Here is a 17141-nt window from a genome sequence, read left to right on the forward strand (position 1 = left end):
TTCTTAACTCCTTGTTCACACTGCCCCTCCTCCTCTCTGCACTGGCCCTGACCAGTGTGGCAGAAAGAGGGAGATCCCTGGGGTCAGCTGGCCCCAATTTTGACTCCTGTATTGTCCCCTTTTAGCTGTGACAAGTCATGTGCTTCTCAGGCAGTGAAGGGGGTGCTGGAGACCCGTAGTAAAAGCTGAAGCTGCTTCTGCCCCTCAGCATTGCTCAGCTCTGCGGGCTACACCACTCCCCTGAGAATGTGTAGTTGCCCCTGGCATGTTCTTTTCTGACTGTGGGAGCACTTTTGCCTGGGCCCTGGGCAGCCACCTTCTGGAGTATTCAGAGAGCTGGTGGATCAAGGCAGCAAGTGAGACGACTAAGGCAGCAACTGCACTGCCTCTCAGTGTCGCCCACAGGGATTCAGCTGGTTCTCACGGTGGGTGATGTGGCCATAACGCTCAGTCATATCACTTAACTGACTGCCTCCCCTCCCCAGTGTCCTACTCCGCACTCCTGCGTCCTCCATTGTCTGAGGAATAAACCCAGGCACCTGGGCTTGGTCTTCTGGTAGCCTGGGGCAGGCAGGCCCCCAACTCCTGGGTTCTTGGAGGACTGAATGGAAGCTGAGCCCTGGTTGTGCCCTCAGCACCTTTTAGTTGGAATCCAGTCTCTGGGACCCCTGTTGGAGGACTTCCCAAAGCCAGGGCTCAGGTGCTCTTATGAGGGCACCATGTCTGTGAGTTCCGAAGTGGGGTCGGGAGCGACGCTGGGGCATGGTCATGTGGCAGTCCTTTTGCCCATCTTCCTGCCTCTGATCTTGGGGGTGTCTGAGTGTGGAGAGCTCCGGACCCCCCAGGAGTGATGATCTGGCGAAGTTTAAATGAGCTGGAACTTGTTCACCAAGTGTTAGTGTGCGTGCTTCTGTGTGCTGGGATAGGTGAGACCTTTTCCACTTGTCCTCTCCTTCCTGCTCGCTGCGTGATTTAAATTCCTTACAATGAGCTTGCATCACTTTCACACACACACAAAAAATGAAGTCGTTATTCTTTCAAAAGTAAATAACTTGTAGCTAATCAAGAGGAAGGCCCTTAAAGCCAGGACCCAAATCTAGAAAGTCAAGAAGTCCAGCGTGGGAAGACAGGGCTGTGGGACATCACACTTTGATTTGTGGCGAGTTCCTGTGTCCATCTCGTGATCTTTGAAACATTGAGCAATTCTCAGGGTACAGAGCAAAACCACAGTGTCCAGGACTTGACTGAACGCCCATCTTTGGCTATGGGGGGCTCTTTCCTTGGGAAGTGCCTCCACCGAGTTGGCCTGAGGGTCCTTTGTGTTTGCAGAGACCTGGCAGTGTCCACGGTGACTAGGAACCAGGCTGGTTACCTTCCCTGGGAAGCCTCAGCGGACTGGGTGCATCTTGTCGTTAGTCATGGAGTCCAGCAAATACTCACTGTCCCCATGGTCCCCACCAGCAGCTTCTTTGCGATTCCTTTAAAACCTCCCCCCCCCCCAGAACTGGCCGTCCATTTCGCCCTGTCCTATAGGACCTAAACCGATGGACAAGTCAACGTGTCTGGCCTCTCCCCTCCCCCACCCGATGACAACTACGCTGTCTTCACGTCCACAGCCGGGCCTTCTGCTGGGGGAGCGTGTCTCTTTCTAATTCTTGACTTGGAATGTGTACAAGGGCTGAGAGCAAACAGTAAGACCAAGGAGGTGGAATGAAGAGAGGCTCGAGCCTTGGCGAGCAGGGAGGTGGGGAGAGAGCGAGGGAGAGGAGGAGGGAGGGAAGAGACAGCAGCGGGGAGGGCGGGAGAGGCAGCGACGCTGATTTACATGCAAGGATCTGGGATGATGAGGGGAAATGAACCTTGGTGTGAGTTAACTATGTGGGTGATGGTGGTGGTGATGGGGGTATGATTAGCAAGTAAGAGGCTTCAGAAAATCATGCAGTGTGAAAACAAATGGGGAAGAAGAAAATGGGATACTATTTGTGTTGCTGTGGGTTGTACATTTCATCCTCCTGAAAGTTTTTCAAAAGAGACAAGTTAAGCACCCGATTCTGCTCAGCCTGGGTTTATGACTCTTAACTCCAGACAGAGAGGGGGGCGCGGGAGTCTAGGGTTGCAAGGCTTGTATGTTGGGAGAGGCTGCAAGGTGTGTCTTCACGGCTCATACACAGAAGGGGAAACTGAGGCTCAGCAGGTGACTTATGGGAACGCCCAGAGCTTTCTGACTTCAATGTCTGTCTCCCAGCCCCATAGCGCCCCGCTCAGCACGGTTTGTTTCAGCGTGGAACCCAAATGCTTCGAGTAAGGCGTGGGGTTCCAAGACCACTTGGTAATTCTTAACTCCAAAACCAAGCTGTCGGGGAGACCCTGGCAGCCTGCAAGCTTCGGTTTGGACCCCAGGGACATGGGGGGAGGGGACCCTCCCCGCTCCTTCCTCCTTCCCTCATTCAGACCTTGGCTCGGGGATTATGAACAGGTCACCCCAGCTGGCTGCTGGCGTGATGACACTAAAATTAGGTTCTCCCCAAGGAGCGGCGCACTTAATGAAGGAGTTCATCCAGTCAGAAGGACTCCCGAGCAAGCCGGGCAGCTGTGGGACAGGCAGCTGCGGGGCGGGCGGGAGGGAGCATTTGGCTGGGACCGCTGTCTTCTGAGGGCTTCTGTTTCCATGATGTCAGAGAGGCGGAACTAAGTCGACCTCAAGTTGACAGCGGCAGCAGCCCCTGCCCTAGCCTCTCCGCCGGGGTGAAGGTGAGAACCGCGGGTCTTAGCCGCAGAGAGCTGCGCGTGCCTCGCTCTTCCTAGTGCCCGTCTGGACTCTGTCCCCACCCGACTGGAGGTGAATTCCCAGCCTGTGTGTCAGTTGCCCAGCGAAGCCCCCCTCTCCAAGCCAACCTCTCAAGACAGGGACAGGCAGAAGCACTGCCCTTTGTGGACCTGTGAATGTCTCCATCCTCAGTGTGCTTGAATACGTGGGAGTAAGTGTGGCAGGAGGTGGCATCCAAGAGAGAAAGCTCGTCGTTCTTTTTTTAAGTCATCAGAGATTGGGGGAACTACTCTCCCCGCGCTGGGAATGTCAGGATGTCCGTCTTCAGGTGTCGTTTTCTCACGGGAAGCCCTGGTCATGCCGCGGGCTCAGGGCCTCTTAGATCCCAGCACTTCTGATGCTCTGAGCCTCTCCTCCCTTCCGCTCTGGGCATTTCAATAACACCGTTGCGTCCTTTTTCTCTCTCCCGACCAGAAAAAGATTTACAAATATAAGAAAGTCCTGAGCAACCCCAGCCGTTGGGAGGTTGTCTTGAAGGAGATCCGAACGCTGGTGGACATGGCCCTGACATCCCCCCTGCAGGATGACTCCATCAACCAGGCCCCGCTGGAAATCGTCTCCAAACTGCTCTCAGAGGTGAGAACTCCCCCACCTGACTTTGCACCGTTTTCCCCCTTCAGTTGCCCACCTCCTCCACTAAGCACCAGCCTGCTACAACCAGCAGACTGGGATCGAGGCTCCCGTGTCTGATGGAGGTGAGCTGGGAGCCCAGAGCCTCGCTCCCAGCGCTTCCAGCTGAGCTGGTTGGGCCTGTAGTCTGATGAAGTGAGAGTGGTTACCACCCCTTGTACCCCGGGACTGGATTGGGACTGACATAGTGGCGGCTGTGCTGAAATCAACCCTGAGGCAGGGCCAGAGGTGTGATGATGATGGCAGCTGATTTCAGAATTCTCTAGTTCAATCCTGAGTGGGCTCATCAATGAAGCTGCAGGCTGCCTGCCTTCCGCCCATCTCCATTTTCCCCCACCGCCAGCCCACATCGGCTCCCAATAACCTCCCTCAGCCTTCAGCTGACCCTGGAACAACCTGGGGGTTGGGGCACTGGCTCGTGCACAGTCGAAAATCCACATATGACTTGACTCCCCTAAAACTTAACTGCTACTAGCCTGTTGATCCAAAGCCTTACTAATAACATAAATGGTCAATTAACACATAATGTTGTGTATGTACTAGACACTGTGTTCTCACAATACACCGGAGAAAAGAAAATGACATTAGGAAAGTCCCAGGAAGAGAAAAAGCACTCCTAGTGCTGTACTGGAGATACTGTTCAATGCGTGTCACCCGCCGACAAAAGAACCCCGATGGAAGTGAGCCAAGCCTCCCAGACCCAGGTTGTCCAGGAATCAACTGTACTTAGTTCAGTTAGCCCAGGATTTTAAAAATCAGATTTCACCACCAAAAAGGGGATTTCCAGATTCTCTTTAAAATCCATCAGAAAATCTGACAGCCATTTGTGGCTGGCGCTGCCTAGCACCCCCTGTTCATGCTACCTGCTGTGCCAGACAGCCCCACACTCTGAGTATGGGTTGTGTGTCAGGCACTCTTCTGGGCTTTTGAGTGAAGACGAACCCTGGCCCTCCCGGAGCTTCCATTCTAGCAGGGAGATGGGCGCGACGGATGACCCTAGCCAGTGAGTCAGCTGTGCTGATCCTTGGCAGGCGTGGGCACTTAGGGCGCATCCTTCCTTCTGGTTACTCTGGCCCAAAGGAGACCCTGGAGCTGGCGACTCCTGATTGAAACTATGCGTAGTCACCAGAGTGATGCTTCTGCCCCCTCCATTCTGCCCCCTCACCAGGCGGTGGCCCCTGCTCTTCTGGCACCCCTGGCTCCCTTCTGAGCTAAGCACAAGTTTCCTGCTGCCCGGAAACACCCCTTACTGCAAGACCAGGCTGGTTGCTGCCCCTCAGTCCGGGAAACGAGCCCAGGCATTTGTGTCTGCTGAATGGAGAGGGTCCTCACCTTGGGAGGAGGTGGAGTGCAGGTGGCAGTGAGAGTCGCAGGCAGCAGGGCAGAGATTGTGCCTTCCAGTGGATGACCCGCCTGGCTCCACCGAGGAGTAAAGATCAGACTCTGAAACAAATCACAGTCAAGGTCTAGAATTTGAGACTGCCTACCACCTCCTCTACCTCCAGTCCAGATTCCCTCGCAAGCAGGGCAAGGGGTCCGGCGGGCCTTCTGGGGGCCCACCTTCTTATCTGGGGAAGGGGAAGGCAGGTGCCAGTACCACGCACGCCACATCTCGCTTCACACATCCTCCCTGAGACATGTGCCATGCTGTTTCCATTTCACACGAGGCCCAGAGTTACTGAGTTCCCAGGCTACATGAGCAGTGGGAATCCCCCCTCTAGTAGATGGAGGCTCTGAGAAGCTAGTCACCTGCCAGGACCCCTCAGAGAAGGGGTGAGCCAGGATCCACACCAGGGCCTTCCATGGGGTGAGACGTGAACCTGACCTGAGCGGTAGAGATTCAGCCAGTGGGGAGCCCAGCTGTGTAGGACTGTGTGGTGGAATCAGAGAGACCTGCAGAGGCAACGGGCCCTGGCCAGGGTACCAGACCTTTCTGTGACCAGTTTCCTATGAAGAGAACGGGGGCTGACATGAGCAGCCATTTTGTAGAGTTGAGGCTCAGACACACTGATTCAGGTCCAGTGCAAGTGCGGCGCCTGGGATACAGGGAGTGCTCAGCAAAATGGACATTTTCATTGTCCTGGGAAATGGTTGCCCTCTTGGGCTCAGGCACCCTCACCCAGCTGGATGTCTAAGAGGGCACAGGTGGAAAAGTGCACAGGCCTTCCCCCCTCCTCGCCCTTATTGGTTTGCAGTACACAAGGCTAGATTCTTCCTCTGTTCCCTTCACTCACGTTGTGTCTGTGACCAAGAGGCTGCAGACCCCACCTAGCTGACCAGAAGGCGGGCAGGATCCAGAGGAATGAGGGAGGGTGGGAGAGGAAGGGAAGGGGCTGTTGGTGGCAAAATAGTTCCGCAAAAGAAACATCTACCTGCCAAGTGAAGACTGTGGCCCCCACTCAACACACCTTTGTTGAGTATTTGGGGCCCCACCTGTCCTGATGCAGCGCTGTAGGTGAGCGCTCTCCATTCAGGGTTGAAAATGGCCTTGGTGGAGAAGAGTCGCCCTGCAGAATGACCTGGGCAGCACCGGTGACTGTGGTCACCCAAGGCTCCTTCTGGAAAGGTGCTGAGGGACAGACTGACGGCTCTGTCGCTTGCGTGGTCCTGTGCCCTAGCTCGGTAGTGGGATTCCCGGCCCTCACCCATTATCTGTGCTGCCAGGCAAGCAGCCTCACCTCTTTGAGTCTCGAATATCTATCACACCTGCCAGGGCGATTGATAGTGGAGAACTGTCGCAAGAGACAGGCAGTATGGGTATAACAGAGCTGTGGCACGGTGCTGAGGCACAGTAAGCTGGTGTGGGCCGTGCGGCGAGAGCAGAGCCAGGCTTCCGCCTACCTGGCTGGAAAATGACTTGTGCAGTGGCCTGCCTTATGTTGACTGCTGGACTCCACCAATATCCACAGAAGAAAAAAGCCCCTGGGATCCAGAAAGCATCCTGCACGCCTGGATGCTGAGTTCAGTGGTCAGGCTGTCTCCATGGGAACCTGGAGACTCAGGCGCTGCTACGCTGACCCTGGTTCCCGGCCTCTCCATCCCTCCTTCAGCCAACTTTCTGGGCAAAAGCAAGTTCCCAGGTGTGAGCCCTGTAAGCACCTTAGATATCCTACAGCTCCTGGTGGTGGGAGCCCTGGGGCTCTTTCCTAGAACCAGAACAGTTGATGGGCCACTCGCTGTCCAAATGAGATCATTTACCAGTACCAAGCAGGTGGATGGCTACCAGAGAAAATCCTGTCCACCAAGACAGACAGTAAAAGCAGAACACACCAAAAAATTAGCAAAAAAAAAAAAGACAATAGTGGCTATTTCTGAATTTTCCCATAAGTTCTCATTTATCACATGTTCACTCCTTCTTTTGCATACTCATAGCTGGCGGTAACATGTACCCATTTGGTCAGAAAATTCCAGATTGGGGTGGGAAAAAAACTCCAAAACTAATAACCAAGTTGAATCCATTTAGCTTCATATTGTTTTTATAAGTTAATTGCTGGAGTTTGAATTTAGCTAAAACACCATGAACCCATTCATGGACCCACAAGTGTGGTTGGGTGGTCGGGAACTTAGTTTGAGAACCACTGAAGTAACACTCCACACTTCTCCTAAGACTTCCTAGCATAGAGTCAAGATTCAAAAGTTCGTTTCTCTGTGTAGTTTATTACCAACCTGCCTCCCAGTTTCCATATATCATCATGATGACAAGGGCCAAGCATGGGGTCAAGCCGCTTCCTTATCTCCTCCCACAGCCACCCAAAAGAAGGACCCCCTTTTAAGGAAGAAGGAACAGTCTCACTAAGAAGTGACTCAGCTAGTTGGTGAGACAGGAACTCAGTTCTCCCTGCCCCGAAGCTGTGCGTTCCTCCTTCCCAGGCCTGCCTTTGTGGGTCTTCTGATCTGTTCAGTGATGACAGAGTGACAAGGGGTGCTCAGAGACTGAAAGCTTTTTTGAAATTAGCACCTGTGCTAATTTAGAAAGTAGCACCTGTGCAGTACAATGTTGCAGTTTCTTAATAATGCTTTTCTCCTTTTGTTTCATTTTCCTCCTGCTTTCTCCCACCCATCCTCCAGAACACAAACTTGACTGCCCAGGAGCATGAAAACATCATTGTGGTGAGTCCTCCCTCTTCACTGCACCCCATCCTCCCTGTCCACATTACCTTGGGGAGCATCAGCCGCTCCACCAGTATAGCACCTTGCTCTGTTGTGCTTTTTCTATCAAGCTAGACATGAGCCTCCCCTGTCTTTGTACCTTTCAGAGCCCCGATTGGTTGGGGAGAGGAGTGTAATTATCTGTCCTGAGGTTTGTCTTAATCACCTCCTTCCTGAGTCTGCTGTGGTAGGGAGCTAAAGACAGGAGATGGCAGAGACTGTGTAATTTATTCAGAGGCCTCACTCTCTTAGTTGAAAGGTAAATCCTCCCTTTCTTGCCCCAGGACATGTCTCCCAATTAATCCACAAGTAGTAGCTGGATTAATTTCCTTCTAATATGCAAAGTGAGATGCTATTTTCTGGGTCTTGACTATGATGTAAGTGTCTTTGGGGTAAAGTCTCTGCCTGGGTGATTTTAAGCTATGACACGTGACTCTCACTAGAGAAAAGAAAACAATGAAGTTGCTGCTACTGGGAGCCAAGCACTGTGTTGTGCAATTGGCTCAGGAGGCACCCGGAGCCCCTGCAGCTAAGGAGTTCGTCATGTCTTGTAGGAAGACAGATGTGATTACTACAAATACAGAGGCATGTAGTGTAGAGAGTAGAATGATAAAGCCATCTGGGAAAAAGCCAGAGAGCTTCCTGGAGGCAGTGACATCTGAGCTGGGTTTTGAAGGATCAATAGGAGTTTGCCAGATGGCAAAACAGGCTAAAGACATTCCAGAGAGAGGAAAGAAAGCATGCAAGGGTGCAGAGATCTAAGACAACATGGTGTATTCTAGAAACTTCAGCGTTGATGGAGCATAAAACATAAGGGAATGAGAAGCAGGGAGACAGAAACCTCATGTACCCGGAAAGGACATGCAATAGTCACCTGCCCAAGAGGTCCCATGGCTGTTGCCTATGATACGAGAGCAACATCTCAGACACTGGGCCCCTCCAGCTCCTCTGAGAGGAATTAGGGCTTCCGGGACCCATCCCCTTGGCCTTAGCAAAATCACCAAGGGAGAATGACCCTGGAGATTCACCCCCTTGCCCTAGCTGTGTCCTGTGGGCACAAAAGGAAGTGAGCTCAGCTCTTCAATTGTGGAGAGTACAAGCAGCAGCTTCTGGGGAGCCCTGACTGCAGTATCTGGCACATAGTGCATGTTCAGTGGGTGTTTGCTAAAGATACAGAGTTTTAGCCTGTGCTCCATCCTGTCTCCTCTGTTTGCTTGCCCTCTCTTGCCAGAATTGGGGCACCCCAGTCACCACCCCCACCTTCCTTTGGTATATTGTTCCTAATACTCACTTCACAAACATTTGTTGAGTTTGTGAGTACAAGTGTGTGCCAGCCACTAATCTGTCCCACAGCATCAACCCATCTTCAAAGGGCTTCTGGTGTGCTGGAAGAACCTGTCAGATCAACAGATAATCAAATATGTAGCATGTTCAAGGGCTGAGATCTCTCCAGGGTGTTAGGGAGCACAGAGGCCAGATGCCTAACCTCCTCTGTCAGGGAAGAAGATGATGGAGGGCTTCCAGGAGGAGGTAATCAGGGTCTTAAAGGATGGATAGGAGCTCCCCAAGGAAACACAGTCCAGGCACGTGCCTGGCATATGTGAAGACAAAGCTGTGAGACTGATTGGTAGGGAAGCTGGAGGGGATGTGGGTGCTGAGGAAAGGGAAGGCATTTCCTCTCGCTGCTGATGACACCTGCGGGTCCTACTGTACTTCTTGGCCCTGGGAAGGAGGCCCAGAGCTTTAGACCTAAGAGGAGCCTGGGAATGGAATTTTGATCTGAGGGATCTCTTCTGCGTTCATCCAACTAATTTGGCTGGGCTGAGCCTCCTTGCTCAGCAGGGATGCCTGAGAACAAGGAAGGACTTGAGCTGAGGCTCTGACCCTCCGCCCTCCATTTGCCAGCCTCTCTTTCTGTCTTGGTTGCCAGCTCTGTTTTTGTTCTGAGCCTTCTGCAGCCCCCTTTCATCCCACTAGTTACATCATCCACTGGGCCTGCTGGGCCTGTAGTCCCCTCCCCATGGGGCCGTGGTATGCACCAATTTTTATAGGTACTTTCACAAGTAACTGGCATTGGTTGTCTTTGTCCCCTGTCAGTTGGGTGTCGGTGCAGTAGGTAATTGGCTGGTCACAGCTGGCGTGTCACCGGACAGTAGGAGGCCTTGGAGTTCAAAGTCCAGTTGGGCCTACCCACACCATACTAACTGTACCCGTGGGCAAGGAAGAGAAGAACATTTAATTTTATTAAATTTATCTTTAATGTTGCAAGTATTTCATGAGTATCTTTTCATGGGAAAAAAATAAAAGGGTTAAAATGATTCCACCCGCTCCCAGCGCCCTCTTCATAGACAACCCTGGGGACTTCCAGGTGGTGACAAACCCACACAGACAGACACGGTTGCTTTTATTTTTTTCCTTGTGACGTTAATGATGTGATGCTGGATATATCCTTCTGTGTTTGTTTTTTCCCTTAACAACATCTTGGAGATTCTTCCCAGTCTTTCCCTGCATCCCTTCTCCAGGTTTCTCACCCTTGGCACTAGTGACATTGGGGGATTGACGGTTCTCTGGGGGCAGGAGGGGTGTCCTCTATGCTTAGGTGCTGAGCAGCATCCTGGGCCTGGATCCACTTGATGCCGGTGGTGCTCCCCTGTCTTGATGTCCCCCTTTATGGGAACAGACTCAACCCCGCTTGAGAACCACTGGCCCACCATTCTTTCTACAGCCTCTGGAATATTTTATTTATCCATACAGCCATTCAGATCATTTCCAGCTCTCTTGACATTGGCACCGGCCGGCAGAGAATCCCCACACAGTGGCCAGGCCCTGAGCCTCTAACAAAGACCCTGCAGTGCCGGGGTGGTGGGCCAGGCAAACTGTGGGGTATTCTGTTGTCTTTGGTTGCCCCGTTTCTCCTGAAGTGTAGTTGCTGTCACCAGAGTGATTGTGCAGAACCAGGCCTGAAAAACAGCCTGAGACTAACTCAGGCTCTGGAGTCACAGACTTGGGTTCAAATCCTGGCCCTACCATGTCCAAATTGTGGGAACTTCGGCAGTGATCTTGATCCCTGAGTAAGGGACACGGTGAAGTCACCCAGTTCAGTCAGCACAGAGCCCAGCGCAGAGTGCCCGGCACTGTGGCGGCACTTGCAACATCTCTGTTGTATTTATTATTATAATCATCAGAGTTGTGATGGGCCCCTGTGGCTTTGGGGGAGGTCTGTTGCCATCAGCTAGGATCCTCCAACCTCCTGCCCTTGCTGTCCAGGGGCTCTGTCTACGATGATGGAAATGTTCCCCATCTTCCCAGCCCAAGACGGTAGCCGCTGCCATGTGGGACCAGGGAGCCCTTGAAGTGGGGCTCCTGCATTTTTAATTTTGTTTCTCTTTGAATTCTTTATTTCATGTCTGTTAAACTATGACTAGTCCTGGTGACCAGTGCCCACTGAGTGGACAGTGCAGCCCTAAAAGAGTAAGACCTTGGGCTTAGTCTCTTGCCAGGTGTGAGCAGACCATGGAGACTACCAGTCTCTGTTTAGATAGCTGCATTTTCACAGCAGTGTGTTCACGTGACTGGTCAACCAGCAGTCAACCAGCGGTCACCTGCTACTTGCACCCAGTTCTGCTTTCCTTTCCCTGATAGTCCTGAGGCACAGAGGCCAGAGAGACTCCTACCCATGTCTGAAGGGGTGTAGATCAAGGAAGCCATGAGGCGGGTCTCAGTCAATGAGGCTTCCTGGGGAGTCGAGCAAAACAGTCACCCCTCTGCTGTGCCAGTACGGACCCACTGCAGGAGAGGGGCTTATCCCCAGCCTGAGACTCCAAAGCTTCTAGAGTTTTCTGTCTTTATATTCCCAGCATAACCCTTTGAATCAGTAACTCTAGTTTTCCCCATTTTATAGACTAAAGACTCTGCCCAGAGAGATTGAGTTGCTTGCCCTCAGTCACACAGCCCAGCCGCCCGGCTGCTGGGTCCTAGGTCTCCTGCTCCTCGCCTGTGTGGGGTGGCGATCAAGAGAAAGGGCGGACTCTGTGTTAGCCTTGACCATCCAAAACTCACATTGAGAGTCGGTTTTCTTTCACACTCAGTGAGAGGCACTGGGCCAATTTTGTCCCCTGAGGGGTGGTATTTGGCAATGTCTGGAGACAATTTTTTTTAATTGTTCAGACCAAATTTGAATTTGAAATTTTGCAAAATCATGAAATTATGAAAGCGACGGAAAAATCAGGACAGGCACCATTCAAGCCCTGGGGCCTGACCCAGGAAGGGTGGTAGAGACCAGGACTGTGGCTGGGCCAGCCTAGGAAGGGTGGGTAAGAAACAAATGCCAGGGTATTAATCTTCCTCGTGTCCAGTGAAGCAAGTGTGCAGGCGTTCTGGCTTGTCAACACTTGCTGAGTGCTTGCTGGCATCTAGTGGGTGGAGGCCAGGTGTGCTGCTAAACACCCCACTGTGCACAGGACAACTGCCATCACCAGGAATCACAGCCCCTAATGTGTACTGTGTCAGGCTGAGAAACTGCTCTGCATGTGTCCCCTCCAGAGAGAGGAAGTAACTTGCTCTCTTGGTCACACCATAGCAAGCACCCAAATCAGGATTGCAGTGCGGACCCTGCCCACCAAGCCTGGGCTTAAACCCTATGCTCTCCCCGTAGCCAGGGCTGTCAATGGATGCAGGTTACAAATCATCTAAAGCTACATGCTTATTTATGGGTATATTTTTTTTCTGGGGTGCAGCCCAGACCTTTCATCAGCTTCTCACTGGAAGCTATAAGCCTCCCTTCCCCCCAGGAAGGGACCCTGGCCTATAACTTGGAGAACAGGCCTTTTCTGCTCAGAGGGTGGCAGGGAAGCCATGATGCCTGCTGGGGTCAACCCTCTGATGTGGACTCACACCTGGCACTATTCCCTCTGACCTTCCGCTGACGTTGTTTCTTGTCTTTCAGGCAATCGCTCCTTTGCTGGAAAACAACCATCCACCGCCTGATCTCTGTGAATTCTTTTGCAAGGTACGGCATTGCTATGCTGGATTGTGTTTGCAGGATCAGCCCACCCCTTGTGTGCACTGTGGGTTGGGTTTATACAATCTGCTGAAAACCCAAGCCCTGCCAACTAGGGTCAGAGCCCCGGACACGGCCAGAAGTGGGTGACAGCCCATCTCTACCAGACAGTTGTAAGCCAGGCCTGGGATCCAGACCCCTGGGTCAGGGAGGAGCATCCAGATTTTCCTCGGGTTTCTTTTGGAGGCTGTCTGGGGAGAATTCAGCAGCAGGTTTTCCGGGCTCCTGACGTCAGAGCTGGGTTATAATTAGCTGAGGCGCCTCTGAGCGCCGGCTGGCCCACCGTGGGGGCACAGCTGTGGGGCTTTCCCCAAACAGGGAGAGCAAGCAGGCATGCCAGGTGAGCTTGGAGGAACCCTAGAGCAGGACTTCCATTCCCAGAGATGCAGTGCCAGCTTCACAGTGGAATTTACAGGGACTGTGCCCAGAGCACCTGGGGACTGGGCAGCCCTCATTCCAATAAGACACCTTGGCCGCCCAGGGCTGCACCAGCACATGAGCCTGTTTTGTTCTTGCTGTGTGATCCTTTCATGTAATGATTTGATGACCTTGGAAAACCCAGGGCCCAGGTTTGTTGCCTCCCCAGTGCTCTCCATGTCTTACTCCCACTGACTTGCTATAATGGTGTGCTTCCTCACCCTCCACCTGTGGGCACACTCTCCACCTGTGGGACCCCTGCTTTCTTCCACAGCCACACGCTGTCCTCCGGGGAGGTGTGTGTGTCATGTCCACCCGAAAACAGGCACATGATGGGAGGCCTGGTGGTCCTAGAGGAGAGTGCCCTGCACCTTTCCCTTTGCTCCCGGCCCCGGAGCGGACTCTCTGAGACACACTCTTCAAGGAGACAGGATGGTGTCGTCCCCTTTGGCCCAATCTCTCCATGAGGAGACCTTTTCCAGTGACCCACATTGCTGTGGGCCGGCGCAGCCTTTTGGCCTAAAGGACCCAGAGTGCATTTCAGGCCTGGAACCCACCCCAGTTCATAATGTGCATATGTGCCAGCGCATATCCTCCGGTCCAGCGGGTAGGGTGGGTCCGAGTAGGTGAGCGCCTCAGCACACAGTGTACCTATAGAGTCCCTCCCTTGCGCCATGGAGAAGAACTAAGCTTGATGAGTCTGCAGACAATGAAGAACCCCTATCTTGAGGGTGTGCTTTCCTGGGCACGCTCAGGTCATATAACCCGGGGCTGGGGCTCCAGAGAGATGGCCAGCTGCTCCCCCACTTGTCACAGCAGGTCATCTCCTCTCTCACCATGCTGTCCACTTTCATCCAAATTTGCCCCTGTTCTCCGAAACCAGATGGTTTCTCAAATGAAAGTTTGAAAATCATTCTAGGACAGTATACCTTCGTCTAGGTAAATCATAACTGAGGGTTCCTGGTAGCACAGCTTACAAAATAGTGGAGTTAGAAAAAAAGCATTGCTTTCAGCATATCCTGGTAGAACCCCTGGTTGGTCCTAATATAGCCCTGCCCTGCCTTGTGGAGGGAGGGGTCACAGCCACATGGCTCCTGAACCCTTGGGCTGTTTTCCCCTCTGGCATGAGGGTGTCAGAGCTGCAGTCCCAGGGTCTCCCCAGTGGGCAGCGTGTCCAGAGAGGAAAGCTGGAGAGAAACAAAGCTGCCCCCCTGGGCTGCTCTGGGGGGCTCTCTGGACATGCTCAGGCAGCCTTTCCTGCCAGTTGGGAGTGGAGACTCTGAGATCAGAGGAAATTTTATTCAACTTGGATTTCCCAGGAGAGGCCTGTCTTCTAATGCCCCAGGTCTGCATCCTCATGCAGGGCTAAACTTACAGCACCTTCAGGTCCGGGCCAGGCCGCAATCCTGAGACCCTGTCTGCCCAGGGAGGCCATTGGTTACAATTTGACAAGCACCACAGTGGTGCTGAGAATGGAGCTAGGCCTGCAGTCTGCTGCCAGCTGATCCCGGCCAACAACTGAAAAGTCAGCCTTCCAAACACTAACCACCCAGTGTTCTGGCACCCGATTTTAAGGAGAGACTGCTTTGTAAGCATAGGCCCCTGAACCTCGCTTCTGCACAAGTCTCACTGTATTTAAAAGGATCGTGTCAGACAAACTCACGTATATACCCTCTGGAGCCATCTCAGACTTTCAGGTCAAAATACAAAGTAAACAGGAGATCCCATCCCTACCCACTGTCTAACTCCGGGAAAGTGAAATCAAAAGCTGTGCAGCATTCAGCAAGGGAACCCAGGCCCACCACCGCCTGCTGCCCTGCTCGGAGCCCCAGACTCTGGTCAGGACTGCGCAACCTGAGCGGCCACAGCCGGACCCCATCAGGCTCCGCCCTGACCATGTCCTCTCTTTCCAGCACTGCAGAGAGCGGCCCCGGTCCATGGTGGTCATCGAAGTGTTCACTCCCGTGGTCCAGAGAATCCTCAAGCATAACATGGTGAGTCCCCGACACCCAGACCGCAGAGCTAGAGGAGGGAGCACGGGGCTCTGGCCCCTCCCCACCTTCCCTTCCCCAGAGACTGGGGGTCATGGGGTGGCCCGGCCTGACAGCCAGCAGCAGAGGTTGGGACTCTGTTTAAGTTAGGGTGCTCAAGCAGCCAGTTCTCCTTGGCTGTGGATGTTTTCCTTTTGAGGGAATAGGAGGAATCTTTTCACGGGCGGTAAGAGTAAGGAAAAAATGGTGTGGATGGGTAAAAAGAGAGATCCCAGGTAAAAGAGTCACAGATAACCTCTGTAGACACGCCACCCAAGAGGGGGAGCCCAACTCCTCACTGCTCAGGTGGAGGCTGCCCACAGGGATGTCCTCCCAGATGCATGGACCGGGGTCCAAGTGACGGTGTGGTTAAGTGGTCAATCAAGGTCCATGTCAACAGTGATGGGGCCTAGTGATGCCGTGTGTCCTCAATAGGACATGATGTGGGGGTTTGCTACCTCTGGGGTCTTCCTTTCCCAAACCTACAAGCCCACACTAATCAAAGGAAAATCACCAGATCCATCCCAGCTGAGGAGCGGAATATTCTCCAGAATGCCTGACCAGCATGCCAGCAAAACCCAGGGAAGTCAGGGCAACTGACACAGTCTAGAGAACCCTGAGACATGGCACTGAAACATAATGGGGTGTCCTGGTTAGGATGCTGGGAGAGAAAACAGACATTGAGGAAAAACTAAGGGAATCTGAATAAAGGATGGACTTTAGTTAATTAAAAAAAAGAAAGAGTGAACCAGGCACCTATAATTTGCCCCTTTGCATTTTCTCAGCAAACCAATGAGAGCAGCAAATATCATTATTTCCTCCAAGTTACATATGGAGGTCTACTCACTGACCAGGTCACTGACCATGTTAACCAGGTCTACTCACTGACCCCAGGGACTACAGCTGGGAGTAAGAATAACATCTGCTCGCAGATATTTACTGCACACATTTTTGGAGCCAGACATGGCCTGGCACTCAAGCGTGCATGCCATTTAACACTCATGACAGCCCGTCATCTCTGTTCTCAGATGAGGAGGCCAAGACCCACCAGCACCATGGGCGACTCTGGCACCTGTGAGTGCCCCTGGGGGAGCTGAGGAGCAGGCAGTCTGAAGCAAGGGCTGGTGTCCAGTGTGCTCTCCTGAGCCAGCTGCTAGTCTGGCCTGAGGTTCCTGCATGCCATGGAGGCATCTGTATAAAATAGCGCTGTCGGCCTCTGCATCAGTTGTGGGGTGTCCAAGTCCATGACCCCTGCCCTGGCCATGTCAAGATTCAGCCCAAGGGAACAACTCTGAGAAAGTGACCTGCAAACAGTGAAGTAACTTTCCTGTCTGCACACTGTGACCCTAAGGGACGTTGTGTGTCCCCTTCTCCAGTCAGGAATGGAGTGTTGATATGTGTGTCACTCCCACCCCATCCATGCTCATGGCAGGCATCATCAGTCTATTTTAGCAATCTTCCTGCCCACCACAGACATAGCTACACCATCTTTCTCAACACCTCATACCAGGCAGCCACCACCAAGTGAACCATGGTGGTACCATATGCCTCTTATTTACCATTCTCTATCTTAAGTGATCAAACACCATAAGTGAATTTTTGCTTATTGCAGAGATCCTCCTTGATTCAGGATGAACACAGGGGAGAGGGATACCCCGTCTGATTCTTTCTCCAGGACTAACGAGGAAGCTCCCCATTTTTTGGTGGGGGAGGGTGAATTTCTGCCTTAGTTTGGGCCTAGGTAGTTCAGGCAGGATGCACGCTGGCTTTGCCAGCTCAATGGGAAGGATCTGTTTGTTAACCTCAAATCACTCGTGGATGTGTATGAAGTGAGGGCCAGACCCTTTCAGAATCCTGAATAAAGGTTCCACAATTTCTGGACTGTTTCCCTTTACAACTTGTGCCTGACAGGGCACTTGGCCAGGCCCAGGCCTCCTCAGTCACATACACATTTTTGCATATTCCTTAGTAGTCAATAAACTCTTCAGTAAGGGTTCTTGGGAAACATTTGACCTAAAAAGGGAAAAAA

The 17141-nt window shown here is 52.6% G+C and overlaps 1 protein-coding gene across 1 annotated transcript in view; it reads left to right on the forward strand.

The window, feature by feature from the left end:
• CMIP (c-Maf inducing protein) overlaps positions 1–17141 on the forward strand; it is a gene marked incomplete at its 3' end in the record, with an annotated part of 197444 nt that overhangs the window by 152317 nt on the left and 27986 nt on the right. Inside the window, exons 4-7 of the mRNA XM_084256717.1 lie at positions 3242–3403; positions 7526–7567; positions 12552–12614; positions 14996–15076. Of these exons, the coding sequence (XP_084112843.1) occupies positions 3242–3403; positions 7526–7567; positions 12552–12614; positions 14996–15076 (348 nt within the window). The remainder of the gene's footprint in view (positions 1–3241; positions 3404–7525; positions 7568–12551; positions 12615–14995; positions 15077–17141) is intronic.

This window comes from Talpa europaea (assembly GCF_964194135.1).
Source record: "Talpa europaea genome assembly, chromosome: 16".
Lineage (NCBI taxonomy): Eukaryota > Metazoa > Chordata > Mammalia > Eulipotyphla > Talpidae > Talpa > Talpa europaea.